This window comes from Drosophila mojavensis, unplaced genomic scaffold (assembly GCF_018153725.1).
Source record: "Drosophila mojavensis isolate 15081-1352.22 unplaced genomic scaffold, ASM1815372v1 contig_36, whole genome shotgun sequence".
In the NCBI taxonomy this organism is placed as follows: Eukaryota; Metazoa; Arthropoda; class Insecta; order Diptera; family Drosophilidae; genus Drosophila; species Drosophila mojavensis.
The window spans coordinates 4,417,395-4,439,787 of NW_025318858.1; the positions used below are offsets into that span (position 1 = coordinate 4,417,395).

Sequence of the window (22,393 nt, forward strand, 5' to 3'; positions counted from 1 at the left end):
TCAGAAATTCCATGTGCGAAGACGAAATTCAAGGAAAAAACTATTTCTTTGTTTGTAAGAATGTAAGAATTTTTCTGTAATTTACCTCACATATAAATAAGGTCATAAGTAACAGATAGTACTTCATTAAAAATTTTAAGAAAATCCCCTCAATTTTAAATGAACAGTAGTGAGGGAAGAGGTGAAACACCATAAAAAATCATTTAGATACATTGATCAAATGCAATTTAAATACATTTTCCCATAACTTTATACCTCTTTGAAACTAAAATTCTTTTTAAAAATCTTTACCGGGCAACGCTGGACAGCTCCACAGTTTCAATTACTTCATACGTTTGCTCTCTTTCTCATTCAAAATCTGGCACTTGCCAACACTGTCAATTAGTGTCAATAACATAAATGCTTGCATACAATACCTAACAGAAAAATTAAACTACATTTTATATGAGTCCTTCGTCCTTCATCCGTAGTCCTCTGTCCCCTGTCCTTGGCTGCTCTGCTCAGAGCGCTCGAGTGCTCCGGGTACCCACTACAAAGCAATAACTGACTAATTGCTCGAGTCCAAAGTGTGCACACACGAGAGAGTGCCGACTACATTTGCATTTGCATACTTATATAGTATATGGCACAGGCTTAGCCCAATTAGGGGCGTGGGGCTGGAGGGAGGAAGGCCTGTGACGCCATCTTGCAAAAAATGTATAACAAAGTGCAGCCGAGAGAGTCAAAAACTCATATGTATTTATGGCATATATCATGCTATGGGCAGGCGGCTCAACCACTTTGCAGCAATTTTAGATGCGGTTGCTATTCAAATATCAACAACAGCCAGAAACGCAAAAACAACAACAGCAACAATGAAATAGCAAGTAACAGCAGCACTTTGCACTTCCGTTTCCGGCAATTATTGTGCTGCTTTAGCTCTAGCAGCTTGAGCTTAGCAGCCTGTTCGTCTCTTGTGCCTGCTGCAATTTTCTTCAATTTTATGTTTCGCAAACACACGCACACACACACACGTGCATATTGCCTGCTAAAAGAGGGGCGGAGCATTGGGCGTGTCTGTGAGCGACATGTCGAGCATGCCAAACTTTTTCAATTCGTTGCATTCAAAAATTTGCATAAACATTCCACCAAAACTTTAGTTTAAAAAGAAAGTGTGGTCGAGTGGAGAGAGTGCATGGATGAAGGATAGCAAAGGAGAGCGAGAGAGAGAGAGAGAGAGAGAGAGAGAGAGATATATAGGGAGAGAAGGAGTGAAGGAGAGTTGTATAAAAAGTCAAATATTTATTATATATGTATGCCTTATGAAAAGTTATATATACAAAAATCTAATATGCGTAGCTCTTATAGTCTGGGGAATATGTTTGAAGAGCTATATTACTAAATCATGAGATTTATATAAAGTAAAGAAATGAGATAATATTTATATATAGAAAAAAAATTGTCTAGCGGATGATATATTCCAAAAAAATTAAAATAAATAAATAAGAATAAATTTATAAATTAAAATACGGCATATGAAAAATAATAAATATAAATATAAATTTAAATTAAAAAGAAAATGATGCAAATAAATAAATAGATATATGTATGATTATATCAATAAACCTATATTAATTTAAAAATGAAGTATCGATATATGAACAAAATATTTTTATAAATATAAATATAAACAACGTAAATATAAAAAATATTAATTTAAATATAAAAAAGTATCTAAACTCTTTTTTTTTCTTAAACTTTTTTTTTTTTTTTTTTTCTTGCCAGTGAGTGAAATATATATTAATTATTAATTAATGCCCTAACAATTTCTATGTCTAAATATCATTTCTCACAGACCTCCCTATCTTTAGTTTAGGTTCAACCTTTTTTTAGACACTTCTTTATCTTTAGTTTAAGTTCATTTGTTTTTCAGACTCTTTTCAATTACATTAAAAATGTCCATGGATTTTCCTACAGCGCTCGACATCAATATGCCCTCCGCCCTCCATTGCTGCGGCGCTTTACAAAAATGTGAAAAATTTAATTTTCATGTTTTTCATTTCTAGTATATATAGAAAACAGAAAATTGTGTGTATGTGTTTGTGTGCGTCTGTGCATGTGTAACATGGCAGAAAAAAGGTTTCAACACTCGCTCTCAATTTCGGTTTCAATTTTTGCATTATTTTTGATCAGCTGTCAGTTTTCTGCCTTGATGCGTCCAATCAAAATTCAATGCTCGACCGCTCTCGGTTTTGCATCTTTGGATATTTTCTTTGGCTGGCAACATTTTGTGGGCATTCGCTGCTTACTGCTTGCTGCTGGTTGCTTGCTGACTGCCAGCTATTTACTTAGCTTGATTAATAACCGGAGCTGTAATTTTAATTAAACGAATCCAGCTTAATTTATGCAATTCATATGGCATTTCATCATTTTGCACTTGTCATGCTGCCCCAAACGACGGCGCCCAACTCAGAGCTTAACGTTTCACAAGGCAGCGTATCAGAAGCTGTTCAAGTTTGTCTCCTAATGGTTGATTGCCATGGGCTTAGAGCGAAGAGGGGGCGAATGAAAGGATGAGTAAGAATAAAAGAGAAATAAAAAAAAACTTTGCCTTAAAATTTCACTCATATTTTTTTGTCATTTAATTATAAAATATAATTACAAAACATAGCTATTGTATTAACTTTTATTTCCTATATTTAATTAAAAATTTTATATTAAAATTACATTGGTTTATTGGTTAAACTTTTTTAAGATATTAGAAACAAACCAATAAATATATTTGTTTTACATTCATAAATTCTAATAGTTTGTAGACTAAATATATTTTACAAAAATTAAAATTAATTTTTTTTAAATTATGTAAATTATTTAATTGAAAATAAAACTAAATACATTTAAATAATTCATCAATTCATCAGTTTTAATTTAATCTAAATATTGTTGAAAAATTATAATTTCAAATATATTCTTTAGAATACATCTACATATATAACAAGCAATGAGTCAAGCCGAAAACTCTTTTTTTTTTTTTTTTTTTTTCCTAGTTTGATAAGCAATTTAAATTTAAATGAATATATAAAAGACCAAGCCAGACAGACTCAATTAGTGCTCACACTTTTCTCTCTTTATTTAATAAGCTTTCAATGCAACTGCAGAATATAGCAAAGACCCCCTTTAGCTAAGTTCCTATGGCTCTGTGTGCCTTTTCAACTGGCAACTGACAGCTGACAACTCATTTAGAATTACAAGAGCTATAGAAACAAGAATAACAATGACGACAAGTTTGATGAACAGTCAGCTTAAGGAGCATTGAGATACAAACCCACATACACAGACACACACACACGCACACACATGCTTAATGAAACTTCTGAACAAGAATCTGCATATGCAAATTAACCGGGTTAGCCTTTCAATAAAGAGGATACCCTATATAGCTCGCACATGCACAGCTACTCAGCTGTATTTAATATAGTGTGCAGTCTCAATTAAAACCCAATTAGGCAACGGCCGTTAGACAAACGGTATTAACTCTATTGTGCGTCTCATTTGCAGGTCAAGACCCACAAAGACAGACGATCCAAGCCGGAAATGTTGACCTTTGTCAACCACACCGAATGCCATTGCATCGATCGCAGCAACTACTATGCTGAGGGCATCATCTCCAGCAACGGTGCAGTAGTGCAGCGTGCCACCATGCTCAACTGCAACTGTCCAGTGCACTTCGAGCGCATCCTACAGAACGATGGGCAATGCAGATGTGATTGCTCCTCGAGCAACTACGATTGCGACTATCGCAAGCGGGGCAGCGAGCACTTCTCCTTGGAAGATCGCAAGTGAGTAGAAAGTGAAGGAACTAAAGTCTCTTTACTCATATATAATTAATTATCTTATATTTCTCTTTTCCTTCCTCTCCTCTGCATAGGTGCATCAAGGAGGGACGCTGCAAGCCGCCCACCTGCCAATATGGGCCATATATGGAGAAGATTGGACGTTGTCCCAATTATCATGAGCAGACCTCGCATCCGATGAACAACTACAATGCAGTGGACATGTCGTAAATGCATAGCACGGAACTGGAACCGAAACCGGAACCGGAACACAACAAGTATTAGTATAAAAACAGTTATACGAAAAGGAGTTAAACGACACAGCGAATGAATTGAATTTTTAGAATTCAATTCAAATAAATCTTTGAGTTCGTAATCGAATTCCGAAACCTGTCGAAAGAGAAACGGAAGGGAATTTAGTTGCATATCCTATACAGAACACGAACATATATCCGCTGATCGAAATTAGCTCTTATACAGCACATTTTTTGCGACCCTAATTCAGATCATCTTTAATAGCTGTAAAGATTCAAAACGAAAAACAAAAATTAAATTGACTTTTAAATTAGTGTTGAATTTTATTCAAAAAATACTGAAAAAAAAAACAAGTGAGAAAACTTTGATATGCCGAAGTTTGAATACCCTTGCAGAATAATGATTGATCTGAGGTAAATCAAATTTCCTTTTATTAAAGTAGAGTATCTAAAGCGAAATCGATGTATTTTCGATGTATAGTTGATGCAGGTTATTATAATCTATTAAATTAGAAAAAAAAAAAACTCAATAATTCTATTAATTGTGTGTGAAGCAAAAAGTAAAGAAAATATTCCAAAATATAAATTGACTGGATCTTAGTTTAAATTTACTAATGTTATGTTATTTAATTATAAAAACTAAAAACAAACACGATAAAAAGAAATAATACAAAAAACAATAAGCATAATATTATTAGCAATTTTAATCATACACGAATACGAATATATAGGATATATATATATAAATATGTTTAGAGAGAATTATCCCCACTCAAGTCGAATACACAAGAGGAAGAGGAAGAGATAAACTCAATACTGCTCACAATATAATTACACACAGAGAGAAAACGAAATGTTAAGCATTTGGTATTAATTAAATACTAACACATATATTTTAATTTCTAGTCAAAGTTGTTCTTGTACATGATTTGTCTCAATCGAGAGCATTTAATGAGCATATTATAAACATACATACATACATAAATACCATATATATTGAGCGTATCTATACATATTATCCAAGGAAATAAATACATATATATCCGACTGTATCTACTTGTAGCTATCATTAACTCTTCATCTCGATCATACTAACTTTCGCTCTTTCTCTCTCTCTCTCTCTCTACACATATTATCTATACCGAATTGTTTATTAATTCAAAAGCCATTCAATAAACCCACCAACAACACATGCAACAACAACAACAGCTGCAACAAAGACAAAACGAAAATAATTTTAAATTTCAGTTTAAATATACAAATTTATTTTAGATAATTCCGTTTGTAAACGTTTGGCAATAAATTGCAAAAAGCAAAAAATAAATCAATGAAATTAATATTAGAATATTATAGTATTTAATTGTACATGTTTTATGTTCGATTAAGCCATTTATTTTGCAAGTGAAATGAATCGCAAATGCATTAGAGAAAACTGAGATAAACATTTATTCATTTTATTTTATGAGCCTATTCAAAAATCGCTTCATTTCAAAGTATTCAGCAACAATGAGCCATTATTCATATTTATTAAACTCCACACACACACACACGTACACACATAAATATTTAAGCATTTATGTCTTGTTTTTTTAAAGTTATATTAGAATTATAAATACATATTATATATGCATTAATATATGCAAAATACAAACCAAACATTTCAACACATTTTATTTCTAACTTTAGCATAAATTTTAATGTAAAGGAAAACAAAATACAAATTTAAGTATCACCATACACCATACTTAAATAATTGATGAAATTATTATTACTATGCGAAAATCCAAATAAATACAATAAAAAAAGCAAAACAAATATATATGTGTGTATATGAAAACAGTTGTGGTTTCATTGCAAAGCTATATTTGCACGGGTAAACAGTGTATCAACGTTAATAAACATACATTATTCAAATGTTTATATAGAGGGATTCTAAGCAAACGATTTATCGAGAATCTAGAATTGCAAATAGTTATTTAACAGTCAACTTAGCATCGTTTCTATTGGATAAACAACAGGTTTTATTTAACACGCAACTGTTGAATCGACTGCCCCTTCGGGTATGCAATGAAATTTATTACAGATTTCTTGGCCTTGCACTCGATTCCATTTGAAATGAATGAGTGTAACAAATAAAAAAAGTGGTCTTTGATTTGATTGGGAAATGAGCTAGCCGCAGTTCCATTCCACAGTGTAAATCGGGTCCTGTCTTAAGCCCTGACCCAATTACATTTCTCATCAAGCTCAATACGCCACCTGGCGTTGAACTGGGGCATAACAGCTAGCTTATGTACACGATAATCTCTCACGCTCTTGTTTGCACTTTTAGCCATGCTAACGATAATGGCTGAGCAGCTGGCAAACTTCTAATGAAAATGCATAACAAATGGCTTATCTGCTAGCACATATCCACACACACACACACACTAACCGCAATGGGGAAAACAAAACACGCAACACACATGCGAAGGCAGGTTTGAGCATTATGATCTAAAATTTATAGAATTTATAAACAAGCTGCGCCCAAAAGGGTTAATGATGCGGGCTCCCTCTGGCGGCTAAGATGGCAAGCAAACTAAGTGAGAGATAAAATAGAAAGAGAGAGTGAGATAGAGTAAAAGAGAGAGCGAATAAGAGAGCAATTATCGAAGGCACAGGAATTATTTGGAGATGCAAATATTAAAGATATATATGAGATTCTGGTTCTGTAATACAATCAATAAAAGTAAAAACTCTCAATACTAACAAAAGAAGCAAAAGGTATATATGAATATGGTAGAATAGAGAGTCTAAGAGAAAGGTAGTCTGGAATATATAGATAAAAAAAAAAAATACTTCAACTCTTCTCCAGAGGTGGAAATTAAAAAAGGCTAGAAACGGCGAAATTTACGATTTATGTTTATGCGATGGAGAAGAGAGAGAAATGAGAGGCATAGAGACGTCTTCTGCTGCCATCTATAGACAATGAGGAAATCAATTAAAATGGATGTGGAGGACACAAGTGCTGCGTATCCACTCGATTCGATTTGGGCATGTGAAATCACACGGAAATGCAAACAGAACGAATACTCTGCGACTACGCAAACAGCAGCAGCAGCAGCAGCACGTATTGGGCGTTAATACGGAAGTGGGGGCGTGGCATGTGCTGAAGGATCAGTGCAACGCAGTGCAGGCAGTCGAGTGAGCGAACGAGCGAGCGCGTGGGCTCCCAAATTAAAACCGCATACGCAGTGGGCGTGGCAAGGCATGGCAATGTCTGATGTTTGCCATGATACGCCTGCATAATTAATTCCCCCCCACACACACCAAAAGATGGGCACCAAAGGTGAGCCTGGGCGGCAGCGAGACACAGAGGGCTAGGGAATGGCTGTGCAAAGCAGGCCTTAAATACAGGTAGCAGTTGCCGCCGTGCAGCTGATATGCCGACAAACGGCAAATGCCGCAGCGCTTAAATTGCAACTCACAAATGCATTCACACGCACACACACACACACGTACTGGGACCGACAAACAGATACAGAGCGCAATTTACATAAAGCTGCAGCGCTTGGCTGGCAGCCCTCCACTCTTTCATCGCCCTCATCCTTGCTAAATGCGCTTAATTTCCCGTGCACAACTTTTTGCATACCCTTATGTAATAGAGGATGTTCAGAAGAGGTAAAATCATTGGATACAGTAGAGAAAAAAGCATAGATGAGAATAATTAATATACCTATAATTAATAATTTAAATAATGACTTTTCAAATTAAAATAAACATTATTTTTGTGTTAAAATGATTTTTTTTAATGTACATTGTTAATATTTAAGGCATTTCATTTTTAAATAAATCCTAAATAATAAAAATGAGAAATAAATAAAATAAAAATATTTCCAATTTTTATTATAACAAAAATACCTTTAAAAATTTTGTATTAAACTTTTCTAAAAAAAAAAAATTTTTACAATATAAATTAAATTGTCAAATATTAATAAATGAAATAATTTATGTTTATTTTATTATTATTATTATGTTTTTTTTTTTTTTTTAATTTTGTCCAAGCTCAAATATTTATGAATATGAAACATAGAGCCATTTTAACCAAGGTAAACAAACAAAACCAGAAAATACAAAGGAAAAAGAAAAGATTAAGCGATTAAGTGAATGCCAATTTGTTTCGTTTGTAGTAAACCTCAAAGTAACGTAGATAAGTGTAATTATTTGATATCAACTACAGACTCCACAGAAAGAGTATTCAATAGTTGGGCTTAATACGTTATTCAATTTTAATTTCAGATTTTTTCCACAATGGCCTTTACAATGTTGCATTTTTACGACTCTCATGTGTGTTGGAGAGTGTGTATATATAGATATATGTATGTGTGTGCGTGCTAATTTTTGTTTCTGCTTGCATTTGGTAAGCGAATACTGCAAATATTTATAAAGAATTAAGAATTAACACAATTTAGCCGCGAACAATTTCGCATTTATGCGTTGCCACAGCGAGAAATTTTTAATTGCCCGGAAAATCTATACAAAACGAAATACAATTAAATGCATTTTCAGCAGTTGCAACCACTTTTGCATTTACCCAATTGGAACGATTACATTTTGGAGCTTTTGCGATACAAATTCCCAGAAATATCTATTACAAATACCAGACAACAAATATCTCTGTAATAATCGATTGAAATTCCATAGCTCAATCTAAGATACCTGCAGCGGATTTTGTTAATAAATACTATTTGACAAAATATAATACTTATAAAATATGTATATGTATTCCTGGAATATTAAAGACTGCAGACAAACTAAAAAAAACTAAAATTTGCTGCGATATTTTAATAAAAACTTTCGGGATTCTAAAATGCCAAATGATTTCTAAAAATACCCGAATTCAAAATAATTTTGTTTATGAACTTTTAATGAATTTAATTCCATCGTAGACTACTAATTCCGCCCAGTTTCCGGTTTTGCCCAATGGTTTGTGTCTCTACTAAATTCTATTGTCTTTCGCCATTGAATAACAGCAAACAGTTTGCATACTTTTCGAGGCGTAGCTCTATATAACACGCGGCTATTAAATTAACTCCTTGCACGCACGTTCAACATACGAAATCTCACGTTTGTTTTCCTAATGGCAGCGCGTTCGGTCGCTTTCAACATATACAGGACCACACAGCCGGGAGGAATGTGCGTGGCCGACCTTGAGTCATGTGGAATGTTAAGTGGTTATGCAGTTCGGATCGTGCCGGTTCAGCATTGACCTTTGAACCCGCAAGCCACAGCGACCCCAGTGCCCAGGCACGCAACGCAGATACCGACAGGCGTGGCAGCTGCTCTTCTTCTTCTGCTTTTTAGTTGTTGATGTCGTTATTGCTGTTGTTGTTGTTGTTGCTGCTTCTGCTGCTGCTGCTGCTGCTGCTGCTTCTGCTGAATGTGAAAATATTCGCAGCATTCATAAAAGTGCGCGATTATCCTCGCCGACGCATCGGAATGGGCTTTGGGCCAAAGAACCCAAAGCGCGGCTGCCTCTCTGCGCGCGTGTGTGTGCCATTGATATATGATATGGTTGCGCCAGCTCCTGCTCCGCCCACGTGCCCCCTTTTCTGCCCAGAAGCCAAACGAGGCGGCGCGTGAAGAAAAAGCTAATAAAAAATATTTATACATGCGCGCTTTTTGTTCTCCTGCGTGTAAGATACAAATGTATCTTGATGTAAATCAACGAAGAGTAACCATAAGAGATACGGGGCAGGTGAGTTAGAGCCAACACAGCCAACAAAGCCAAAGCCAACAACAAGGTGTAGCGACTGACTGAATCAAGTCACTGGTATGGAGGCAGTTGTTTCAAAAGGGCATTGTAAGGAGAATTGAATTAAATGGGAAATGCGCTCAGACTCGATTAAATGCTGTTTGTAAACGAAAGATTAGAGAGAAGACAGACGATATAGGAATATATGCAGATATCATCTGAACAGCAATTAATGAAAATAGAATCAGTGTGCAATCAAGTGGGCGAAATAGAGTAAAAAATAGAGAGTACGTACTACAGTACGTAAATAAAACATAATCATAAACGCTTTTTCGGTATCCTCGATCGTACGTTATTTAGCAGAGATTTAGACATGCAAAGCAATAACGGGTCACAAATATTAACTAGGGAAAATATCGTTACTTAGCGAATAGTTTAGAAGCGCCAGGCGAACAGAAATGAGTAGCAGAGTATTGTTAGTAAGTAATGTAAGTAATCCTACTGATTAGTTGTGTTTGCCTGTTACTTCATTAAAATACCTGTTCAGGTTTAAAAACAACTATGTGAACAGAGATGAGAGTAGTAGGTCTGTTATGGGTTGTTATGAGTTGTTATTGTGGTTAGTTGTCATTGTGGAATTTCACCAAAACTTCTGTTGTTATTTTTTAAGATTATATATATATAGTAAATGAAAATTATTGAAAATTTCATTCGAATATGAAACAGAAATTAATCAATTATGACTCGTGGAAGACTCTTTTATGATTAAAAGATGACTCGTGGAAGACTCGTTTATGATTAAAAAAAAGAGTCATAGGCGACTTATCAAGAAGAGTCGCGGGTAGGGTACCATTTTCTCCCGACATTTTCTCCCATTTTCTCCCGATTCCGTTGTCCTAGCGGCCGCAACAGCCGATTCGTTTTACTGCAGTTCAAATGTAAAACGGCTGGTGACAGCTGAATTTTAAATTAACATAGCAAAAATAATAATACATTGCTAAGGTTTGAGCACAATGAATCCAGGAAGATAATAAAGGTAAGTCTATTTCCCAGTGAATGCAGGCAAATACAAACATATATCGAATATCAAACGATTTGACGCCTCGTAGTAATTTAATGATAACTAAACAAACCATTGAACAATCTATTCCCATTCATCTTGAAACCCCATAACAGTTTCTTCTGATTTCCTATCCAATTGCCGAATAGTTTTCACAGATTTTCACAACTCTTAACGGCAAACCAATAATAAGTTTAACGATCTCATCAGCATAAAATGATCAGCCTGGCCACTAAAAACCGAAAACTGTGTGCCATATTCACATCAATTTAACGCTTAAGTGAGGCCAGTTTAATTTTGTTTTCTTTTTTGCTGGTCGATGCTGAGCTACATTTAAGCCACATTTGGGGGTTAACCGTAACGGGCAGACATTAAAAATCCTTTTGGCTCACAATGCGTACCCAAACGATTCAGCTATTGGGATGTGCTAAAAGCAGCGAACAGGCAAGCGAGCCACAACCGACCCAAAACAGCAGTCACCAACAGCTACAACAGCAACAACAACAACTACAACAACAAGACGAAGCACAGCAATCGACAACAGCACCATCGAACTGAGCAACAACAGTTGCTGCTGTAAAGCGTGTGCTAATCTTATTTTTATGGTCTCGACGGACTTGGACTTGTTTTTCGTGGCTGACATCGAATGGCAGCAAGTGCGTAAATGCTCTTACTACGTGTGTGTGTAAGTGTGCATGGGTGTGTGCGTGTGCGTGCCTGCATCGGAGCCAAGTTAAGTTATTGGCCAAGTTGTTGTTGCCGCTCGCTTGTTTGCATATTAGTCACAAAGCACGCAAAAAAATGAGAGAGACAGCAACAAGAAGAACACAGGCAATGAATGCTGTAAGCGCGTGTAGATGACGCAAATAGATACCCTGTAAATATATTGTAATTGTTAGTATTTTGTTAAAATTTTACAAAACCAACTTTAATAGGAATATAAATATTTTATAATTAATAAGAATAAAATTTATAAGCTTAAAATTACCAAATAAAAGCTAGTAGAATAGTATAAGCTTGTTATCCACATCCACATATTATATATTATGTATAAATTATAATAAAATAGAAACTTTTTAACTAAATATTATATTAATTGAATTGTATAAATAATAAATATATTAAAAGAAAAAAAACATTTTTTTAACTCTTCCAAATTTGATTGGAGAATACCAACATTTAGTCAATTATAGATCGAGACACAGCCAAAACGCATATCCGCCAACATAACACCCTTTCATCTCCACATCAGGCAATGGGTACAGGGTATGATGATGATATCGCCTCGCTTTATCGCTGGGGGCACACCGAGAGAGAGAGAGGTGTATATAACAACACTAAATTGAGTATTAAACGAAAGAAATGATGTCGAGGCTGCACATCTGAGGCTATTAGAATTAATCAAAAGGATTTGCAAGCGCTTTGCGACCGCAGGCGTTTCGCATTAGATAGAAGGAGTGTGCAGCCGACAGACTAACACGAAAGTGTGGGCAGAGTTGTAGGTAGTTTCAGCTGAACAGCTGAAGATGGGCTGCCCTAGCCTGGCCTCGCCTGGCCTGGCCAACACCAGAACCAGATACCGTGTCTAGCTCTCGCATTTTGCGGTTAGTTCTGGCTATAAATTCATGCTGGCTTATTGATATTTATTATTAGCCCCGGAAATTGTGCTCATGTTAGTCCATATATCGTTACGATAATGTTCCCAGCGAGGGAAGACATTAGGGTATCGTAGCTGAGGCGCCGTCAAAAGTCTTTCCCACTGAACATGCTTAGGCGGAGTCCTACTGTCTTCATTCTAATTGATTGTATTTGCTGAGAGTTAACTTTGGGTGTTCCAGCTAAATGGGTCAATTGAATGACAACGGCTGGGCAATTCGGTTTGCTAAACCTAATTGTTACAAATCGTGGGCAGGAACTGAAAGAGGAGGAAATTCATAATAGAAAAAGTCTACGAAGGGAAACGCAGCGTAAAAATGAACTCTGCTATGTAAATAGGCCAGAGATTAGAATTCTCAAATAGTTAAACCAAATATGGAAATTCGAGTTGATTTAGTTGGATAGGAAGTAGAGAATTCTAGAGCTAGGAAGGAGTGGAACAAAATTTAATGTATTTAATCAAATAGATATTAATAAAAGTTCACATAGGTCGATTGGGTGATAAAGCTTAAAATTATCAATTAAAACTTTCTTTCAAAAAGCATGATTCACAGTTTTATTAACATAACTTTTAGTAGTATCAACGTTGATCGACTACTCATATTTTCGATTCTTCTATTTACTATCTACATATATAAATGTTTCTTTAGCTGCACACCTCATATATCAGGTCACTGTGCAGACATGAAATATCCAAAAATTATGGCCAGGCAAAGGTCTTGACCGACGTCTGGCTCTTAAAACATAAGTCTGGTAACCGCAATACCCCCGCTCGATCCCCACCTGTCATTCATTTGCCAAAAGCCAACTATAAAATATGAAAAAATATCAAATTAAATATGCAAAAAGCCGAATTTCAATTTCGCATTCGATTTTTCAACGAGTTTCTTTGCAGCCTTTCAATTTCAAATGCGATAAACGACAACAACAACTACTGGCTGTCACTGTAAACGCAAAAGATTGCATCAGGCCCCCAGCGCAAGATGGGCGAGAGAGCGAGACAGAATGAGAGAGAGAGGAGAGGGAGAGTGACTAGCGGGTTAGGCGTATTCTGTGTTCATATTCAAGACCAAATCGATTTCGACTGCGATCGACGATCGACGGCTCGATGCTGGCTTCTTTGGCCTTTGGGGTCTTGGGGCTGTACCCTGATTTCACAATGTTGTTGTTGTTGGTACTGTTGTAGTGGCAATTAAATTGCGAAATAATCATTTTTATAGCCCGCCTGGCTGTGAGATGAACCCCAAAAACACCCGCGAAATGAAATGAAAATCAATTGGCGTGGGCTTTCCATACTCTAGCCTAGCGGGTTGCTCAATTATATAAATCAATATGTTTTGCCTGTATAAAATATTTATAATAGATTACAGATCAGTTAAATGTAGAGTTAGGTAAGAATTATAATTGGAAAGAAACTTTCAATTTAGGGAAATCTGATTAAGGATTAATCTTTGAATTCAACAAAATTATTTCAAGTTAAGGATCATTGCAGCCTCATAAGAATATTTTATAAATGTTAAAATCATAGCTCAAAATTTCTTAAAAATAATTTTCCTATTTACGAATGACTGATTTTTTTTTATTTAAATTTTTCGTTTTTTTCTATATAATAATAATTAATAAATAAAAAAATTCATTTTTACTTACTATTATATATATTATAAGATATATTTTTGCCTATTTTTTTAATCTATAAAATATGTATAAACTTAGCGTATTTCATATTCGCTGTGACCAAAAATAACCTGCACTCTTATGTTTATTTATTTATAAGATTTTCGTTTTTATAGAGGACAGCTTGTTAATTTGGCGTTTATCCAACTTGCCCGTCGACTGTCTGGGCGTGGACAGGTCGGCAATAATTGGCAATTGGCAATTGGCAGTTGGCAATTGGCTTTCCCATAATGCGAGACGTTCATTGACCCACCAACCCAGCAACCGAGTGGGTGTTAGCTCTTCCCCCTCCCCGCTCTCCCGACTAAGCTAAGAAACTTTCGCAGAATGCGCTTCACGTGAGCCCATGAAAAGTAAAATGGGGCGAAAGGTTGTTAAATGATTAAGAGGCGTTGCATTAGTTGCCAAACCCAGCCTCGCCCTCCCTCTCCCCTCTCTCCCACCACTATCTTTCACACTCTCTCTCCCTCTATCTCTCTCTCCTCTTTTAGTTGCTGTCTGGATGCATTAGAAAGTTCGTGGGAAGTCTTTCGAGTTGTTGCAGCCAGAGCAGGAGGAGAAGGTGCAAAAGCAGTCAAAAGTTTTAACATACAGCAAATGCTTTTCATAAAGGAAGCGTGTCGCTGCAACAACTTGAGAGGTGGTAATGAAATGTGCTAATATCAGCTAGAAAGAGTCCACATCCACATGTGACTCAGTTTTATGTTAATTGAGGCAGTGCGTCAATGGCATTCGCTACTCCAATGCTCCGACTGCGACTCAAACTTTGTGCTATGTCAACTGTGTAAGAGCGAACCCTGGCAAAGGTGTCGAGTCTCCTCTCCCTAACTGTGCGAGGTGTGTGTGGGCCGACCTTTATGGGCCACATGCTGAGACTTATGCGAGAGGCTGGGCTCCACAAAAACTATTAAAGTTTCGCAAGTGAAAATCAAGAAAAGTTTCATCAGGAAGCGTGGAGCGCCATTAAACTGGATTGCTCCATCAACTTAGACCATTCCGTTTGGTCACAGTAGCTTAATTCAATTTGAATACTGGCAAAATAATTTAATTACGACCTTAAAAACAACTTTTGAGTAAATTTTACGGGATTAAATTAAATCAATTTTTTACATTGAATTAGTTGGATTAAATTTTATAATTTAATTAAGTAAACAAGTAGAATATATACAAAATATTGTGTTATATATAAATAATCAGGTCATATTACAATTAATATCTTGATAATTTCACAGGCAAAGTCTAACCGAAAACGAACAGTTACGTAGAATACATATAAATTAGGCCCCATTAAGCTATGCAATCAGGAAAGTAAAAAAAGATAAAATATAGAATACGAAGTATTAATTATATTAAATATATTAAGAAATATAAATTTTATTTAAAATAAAAAATATTTTTTTTTAATATTTACTTATTTTTATAATATTTATTTATATGTACAATAGAAAAGTATTTCCAACTAATTTAATTTGCATAAAAAATAAATAAATATAAAAATGAATTTAAAAACAAATTTTGCAAACAATACTTTCAAAAAATTAAATTTAAATTAAAATCAGTCATAATTTTTCGCTTCAATACGAATCTCTAAATATATAATTTAATTTCATCTGTAATATTTTTAGCCAAAAGCCAATTTCGATGGCTAGCCAAAATATAATTATACCAAAAATAGAAATACAAAATAAGCGATGAATGAATGCCAACTGCTCTGAAAAATGGGCCATACCGAATTGAATTGCCCAACACTGTTTTCCACGCATGAACAGTCAACGAGCAAACAGTCAGCCTACAGCAAATACTCGCTATGAAGCACATATGTATAACATATATATATATATATATGCAATTACAGTTAGCTACAAATTGGGGCTCGTCATATGCATAAAACATAAAACAAAACTGCGCTAATAATATTTCAAAAATGTTTTTTGCTTTTTATGTTGATATATTTGTTGTTTGTGTAGATTTTTGTGGTGGGCGCCAATTTGGCGACAGAGTCACAGGCCGCATGAGGCAGCTGCAACAAGTGCGACAATTTCGATGATTAATGGGCGCTATTTTTGGCCGGGCCCAACTAGAGAGCAGAGAGAAGAGAGCAGTGGGTCGCGCAGCTGACACAGGAGCACGCCAAACGGTAGTCTACAATTTGAATAAAGAAAAAAAAACGAACAAAGTGGGTCAGTCTATCCGCAGGGATCTTGAATCTTTAACTTCTGTTGCTGTTGCTGTCGCTGCCGCTGCCGGCAGTTCAAAGTTCTGGCACGACCCGGATACACAGCCAGACAAATAGAAAAATGTCAGGGCAAAGCTATCCAGGCCCAAATCCAAGCCCGAGCCCAGAGTCAAACACGAATGCGATGCCATCAAAGACGCGCCCTTGTCCGCTCGGCTGTCTGCAGAGCTCGTCTGCGTGGCCGCGCTTGCCTTTAAGCAGCTCTCTGTGATCTCTGCCTGCTAGAGATGAGCGCGTGAGTGCAAGCGCAATGAAGCGAAGCACGAATGAGATTCGAAAGAAAATAAGAATCTGTTTTTTCTACAATTCTCTTCTCATTCTCTATACAATTACTTTACACATTCACTCAATATATCGCTAACTATCGCTGATCGCTCTCTTTGTCTGCCATCTCTAAGATCGTATCTCTCGCACTCTGTGTGCATTGTGTGCACAATGTTTATAGTTGTTGCTCTGTCGTGTTTTGTCGTGTCTGTGATTGTTTGGCAAACAAGTCTGTCGGTCTGTCCGGCTGTCGGGCTGTAGGGCTACAAGGGCTCCGAGAACGTGGAGCTGGGCACAAAAATCATTATCTTTTATCAGCGCAACGCCTCAAGTTAGGCAGCGCTTTTTGTCGGTCTACGCTTATCGCTGAGGCGCAATCCCCCCCACTACTCCATGAAGAGTTCAAGTTCAGCATGGAGCTGTGTGGGGTCCAACTGTTGTCTGTTGGCTACAGTGATCACTCAATAGTGGGCACACTGTTGCTCTTATGTAGAGTGCATCTAATAAAGAAATAGTTGTTGTAGTTCTGAATCAATCAATCAATCACTAGCTTTGTGTTTAATCATATAGATAGACTTGTAGCTGTCAAAGAAAGAGAGTCTCTTTCTATACGATCTTCTTAGCAATGCCCACTGTAACTATTTTAAATGCATGCTCTGTCATCTAGCTTAAATTATTTTCTCCTCATAGAAGTCGTTAGCTAGTTGTTCATGTGTGTGTGTGTGTGTGTCGATAAGCACGTGCCTAAGTGCCACCGGTAACCAGCTAGACTGGTTCACTGTGGAACTAGTTCCAGTTTCGTTAGCCACAAAAACCAAAGGCGAGGCCGCACTCTGATTGATTAAACACAAACACAAGCAAAGCACTTGACAGCTGATGCTGTCAGCTAGCCGCATGCTCTCTCACCTGGCTCTCACCTTCCCCACTCGATTGCTCAGATTTAGCCTCTCTCATATTGAATGTGTATGTGCCGCCCACCGCTGCTGGATTAGCCAATTTTGTGTGTCAAAGAGCCGAAAAAAAAAGAAAAAAAACAAATGGAAAATTGTTTACGTCTCGATTGGTTTTGTTTCATTTTGGCGTTGCTTCCTAATTGCCTGGGGGCCCATGGGTATTATTACCGGTTGACCTTAGCGCCTCACATTTGGTTGCCTCATCTGCATATATGTATGTAGATGCATGGGGCGTGGCGTGGGGACTTGGGGCAGCCAGCTGGGGGCATCGATTATGAAATCCGCTGTTTGCATTTTTTGCACATAAATTTCTGCGACTTTGACTGTGCCAACTGTTTCAATGGTTATTTTTTTGTTTATTTATATTTTTTTAGATTTCTTATTGTTGTGGTTGTTGTTGTAGTTGTTGCCCAAAGCGTCGCGTGTCTGCCAAAACGAGAGGAAAAATTAGACAGTGTCTGGAGGCCCGGCTAAAATATGAGTTTTATGCAAATTGCTTTGCAAATTTGCCGAGCTGCAATCGGTTTACGGGGTTTTCCTGATAATCTCCTTTACCCCTTCCTCTCTAGCTCCCTCACTCCCGCTCTCCCTCACTCTGTCTAACCAATTTGTGCATGAGATTTGTCTTTTTGTCTATTTGGCAGTTACTTCTTTAGCTATTAGCCAAATGGGCGTTACTCTTATGCATGTGGCCTGTTGTCGGAAGTGTGAAGAATTCAATGACACTTGACGAACATTATACAAACAATCATGCACACACACACGCACATAGAGAGTGGTGCCCTTCGTCTTGGTACTCGAATCAACAACTAATCTCGAATGGTGTCAATATTTTTGTTTATTTAGAAAATTATTTGTATTCTCTTTCTTATCTGCGGCACAAGCGAATGTTTGCCCAGCTACAGGTAAATTCTTTATGTTATTCTTTTCCACTTTGTATACCCTGTAGATATATACAGTATATGAATGAATACATATTGTAGGATGCGAATGAAAATGCCAATATTTCGCTATCCCGCTCCTCTCTCTCCTCCCCTCACAATCTTATTAGTATAGTAATTCCAGCAATAAACTATAAATAACTGCGATATAATGTTTTTTTTTTTGCAATCAAAGGCAAGCCGAATGCCGACAAACTATGACGAATCACAGATTTCTAATTTTTAGTAGTCGACCCAGTTGGCTCCATTTAATTATATATTCCTATTAGTTGAAAGAGAACTATTTTCTCATTTATCATCATGAGTTGTCAGCACCAGGCGCACAGTGGGCTGCACACTGGGCCATTTATGAAACATTTGTGTCAATTTGGCTGCCAACAAATTAACACTTGCACTTGCGCTGCCAAAACAAATTATAAACACATACAGACACGCACATACACACATGTAAATGTGTATATAATACAGTAAATAAATGCCAATTTATTTCATTTGATTTCATTTCTAAAGCATTTGCATTGCGTTTCATTTTGTGGCCCACGCAAAACCGCTAAAAGTGGCCAAAAATTGGCGCAGACACTAAATAGACGACATAAAGTCTCCAAATGCAAGCCATTGCCGCCTCTTTATACATACTTATACATATATATACATATATGTATATTTATATATATATATATATATATATATACATCCGTCCGTCTCTCCTCCCCCTCTTTGCAATGTTTGCAACTTGTTACGCAGACCCAATTTGAATGAACGTCCGAGGTTCGCAGCCCAGTCCGGCCCCGTCATGCATCATCATTAACAATCGTTGTTGTTGTTTGTGTTTTGTTGTCGCCAATGTTGTCTCCGATGTTGTCTTTAATGTTGCGGTCGCCGCCATGTCTATGTCTCTGTTTTTTGCATCGAGTTTGCCAAAAAAAAAAAAAGAAAAACTATTTATTTACTCGCATTACTCAGAGCATTTCTTTGGGGTACCACGAATTTTTGATTGAGTTTATTTTGTAATAAGTGCAAATAAAAACAGCAATGTAATTTCTTCTTACCGTTCGCTCGTTTACTCACACATATCTACCATCTACTGTCAGCCTCTATTTCACTCTCTTCTCTACTATTAGAAGAACAAAGTATCAAGTTTATCTCATTGTCTCTATCCGTCCTTTTCATATAAATATACACCATAATAAATATATGCCATAACATGTCTATCTGTCGACTTTTCCCAGGATTTGTATATGTATATATAAATCTTTAATTTCTCTATCTCTCTCTCTCTCTCTCTCTCTCTCTCTGTCTTCCTCAAATACATACATATATCATCTCTTTCCTTCCTTTTCTTTTAGTTTACTTAACTTGAGAGAAAGATACTCAAGTCAGTCTCTTTTTCATTCATTATATACACATATTAACCTCTCTTTCTGTCTCTGCATCTCTCTCAAACTCTCGTAACATATTCTGATTTCTTTTTTTTTTTCTTATTAATCTAATGAGATCATTATTTACGTATAGGAATATTTCTCTCTACTTTACAATACATCTACCATAATATTTTCATTTGACTTTTCTTTGTTTTTGCATTAAAATAAAATTTCTCCATAAAAAACAGAATATAGCATTTGTATCATCTATACCATAATATAATACTTTATCATTCAGATCTTGACAAAAAGCCCATGAACAAAGCGGATATTAATAAATTTCAATGAATTTTACATATTGTAAATGTTTTTATTCTTCCGTTTTCAATTTCAACTGCTCCTCGTTCAAGTAATATTCATAAAAATATTTTAGAGTATTTTAACTTCGATTTGTTTCACTATTGGCATTTGCATTTTGTTTACTTTTGCTAGCAGCTTTTTAGATTTTTTTATTTTTTATTTTTCGCATTGGCCGTTCGTCTATTTCGAGCAAAAAATTTCTTGGCAACGTTTGTTGGGCTGGTTTCTTTTCTTTTCTGTGGCCCAGCTGTTAGCCGGCTGTCGGCTATATATTTGCTTTACTCGTACTCTCCGAGTCCGAATCTGAATCTGAATTGAGTTTTACCTTTGGCTGCGCAGCAATTTGTCTAGAGTTTGAGCTAATAAATTTGCTCCTGCTCAACGGAACAAGACCCGCTCAATTTGTCGATAGAGAATTTTAAGGCCTGATTGCATGATTGCATGATTTTTCGCATTCGAGTTGACTTTGAGTTGGGGAAAAGTGAATAGCGCGTCTCGCGTCTGGCATCTGACAAAGTGCAAATCATGGTGCCCACAATTTTCACACGTCTGAAAAGAAATGGATCCAATGCATCTATGACAGACTTTTAGATTGTGTAAACAAATACATGACCCGCAGTTAATGCGGGGGCAGGCACCGAGGCAGGGGCAGCGGCAGGGGCAGATGCAAAGGGGGGCAGCGATAGCGACACTTCCACTTTCACTAATTGACAATTCTGTAGCTCAATCGGAAAAACAAAAACCGCAGACAAACAGCTTGGAACGTGCTTTCAATGGAACAACACGCACTACAAATGCAAACATAGATATATAGATAAAAGAGAGCAATAGAAAGACAGACAGACAGAGAGAGAGTGAGAGAGAGAGAGACGTACGGAAAGAGCTGCACTTGACGCCCCCACAAAAACAAAACTGGGTTAAGCGTCAGCCTTATCGATATGTGTATGTCGTTTAAGAGATTACAAATAAACAAATCGAGAGTCGAGTGATCAATGAAGTCTTGAAGTGTTGCTAACTCGTATTCAGAAATGAAACTAATAATAAATGTAAGTTGAAAAATATCTCAGCAATAAATTATATATAAATCAGATATAATCATTTATTCGTAAACTAATAAAAATATAAAATTTGCATTAAAGAGTATTACTTTATACTAGGGAAATATTGTGGGTTTGTTTTTCATTATTTATATTTTATTTCAAAAAAAAAAATATTTCAAGTACCTCTGTAAAATATTATGGTATGTATCTCATATATCAGATCGGGTATATACATGTTTTTATTGAACAAATTCTTAGAACTCCTCAGATCTTAATATTCTAGATTCCTGTTTTCCCACACACTTTAACTGCAATTGGAGCCCGGCCTGTGATTGAGCGTATGACAAGTTTACTAAGGCACAGAGAAACATTCCTCTGAAATACACATACGTATCACACACACACACAGCCGTCCGAAAGCAATTTTCGAAGCAATCTGTCGATTGATCGAGCCGGGATCAATGCCAAAGCTGGCGCTGAACCTGATGCTAAAGCTGATGCTGTTTCGGCTGATGCTGATGCTGATGCAAGCGTGACTAATGCATAAGAGCATGTCAAACAATTAGGGGAAACTCATTAATCAAAATGTAAGTCGGAGATCGTACAAAACGCCCAATAAACATACGCGATACGAGCTGTCAAAAGGAAAAAAAACTTCGAATTAAATATCGTACAAATGAGAAGAGAAACACACAACAAAAATTTCAATAAAAAGTATATAAAAACTTGAGATGAGTGCCGGCAATCATAATAAAAAGAGGAGCAGACTATTTCAAAAGCGATATACTGGAGCTATTCTGTAAATAGAATCGACAAATGCGAAACAAAGTGTGTTCAGAAAAGATTGAGCTGTTGCAGTTAGCAGCCGATGGAATAAAGAGGAACGACGCGTTGTGCAAGCTAAGTTAATGGCGACGCATGCAAAATTTCCGACTGTGGGCGTTGCTACCTATGCTGAACAATAGAGGAGCAGGAATGGTAAGAGTTATGTCATATTGTTCGCTACATTTGTTGTCTATTCAAAAACACTCAAGAGGCGGAGAGCCGAAAA

At 36.4% G+C, this 22,393-nt stretch overlaps 1 protein-coding gene across 5 annotated transcripts in view; it reads left to right on the forward strand.

Moving 5' to 3' along the window:
* LOC6575965 (rRNA biogenesis protein rrp36) overlaps positions 1–4,750 on the forward strand; it is an 81,918-nt gene extending 77,168 nt beyond the window's left edge. For all 5 annotated transcript variants that reach the window (XM_015164904.3, XM_015164900.3, XM_015164901.3 and 2 more), the window contains 2 exons: positions 3,538–3,818; positions 3,908–4,750. In XM_015164904.3, the coding sequence (XP_015020390.1) occupies positions 3,538–3,818; positions 3,908–4,043 (417 nt within the window). In that variant the 3' untranslated portion in view covers positions 4,044–4,750. The remainder of the gene's footprint in view (positions 1–3,537; positions 3,819–3,907) is intronic.
* Positions 4,751–22,393: the final 17,643 nt, after the last annotated feature.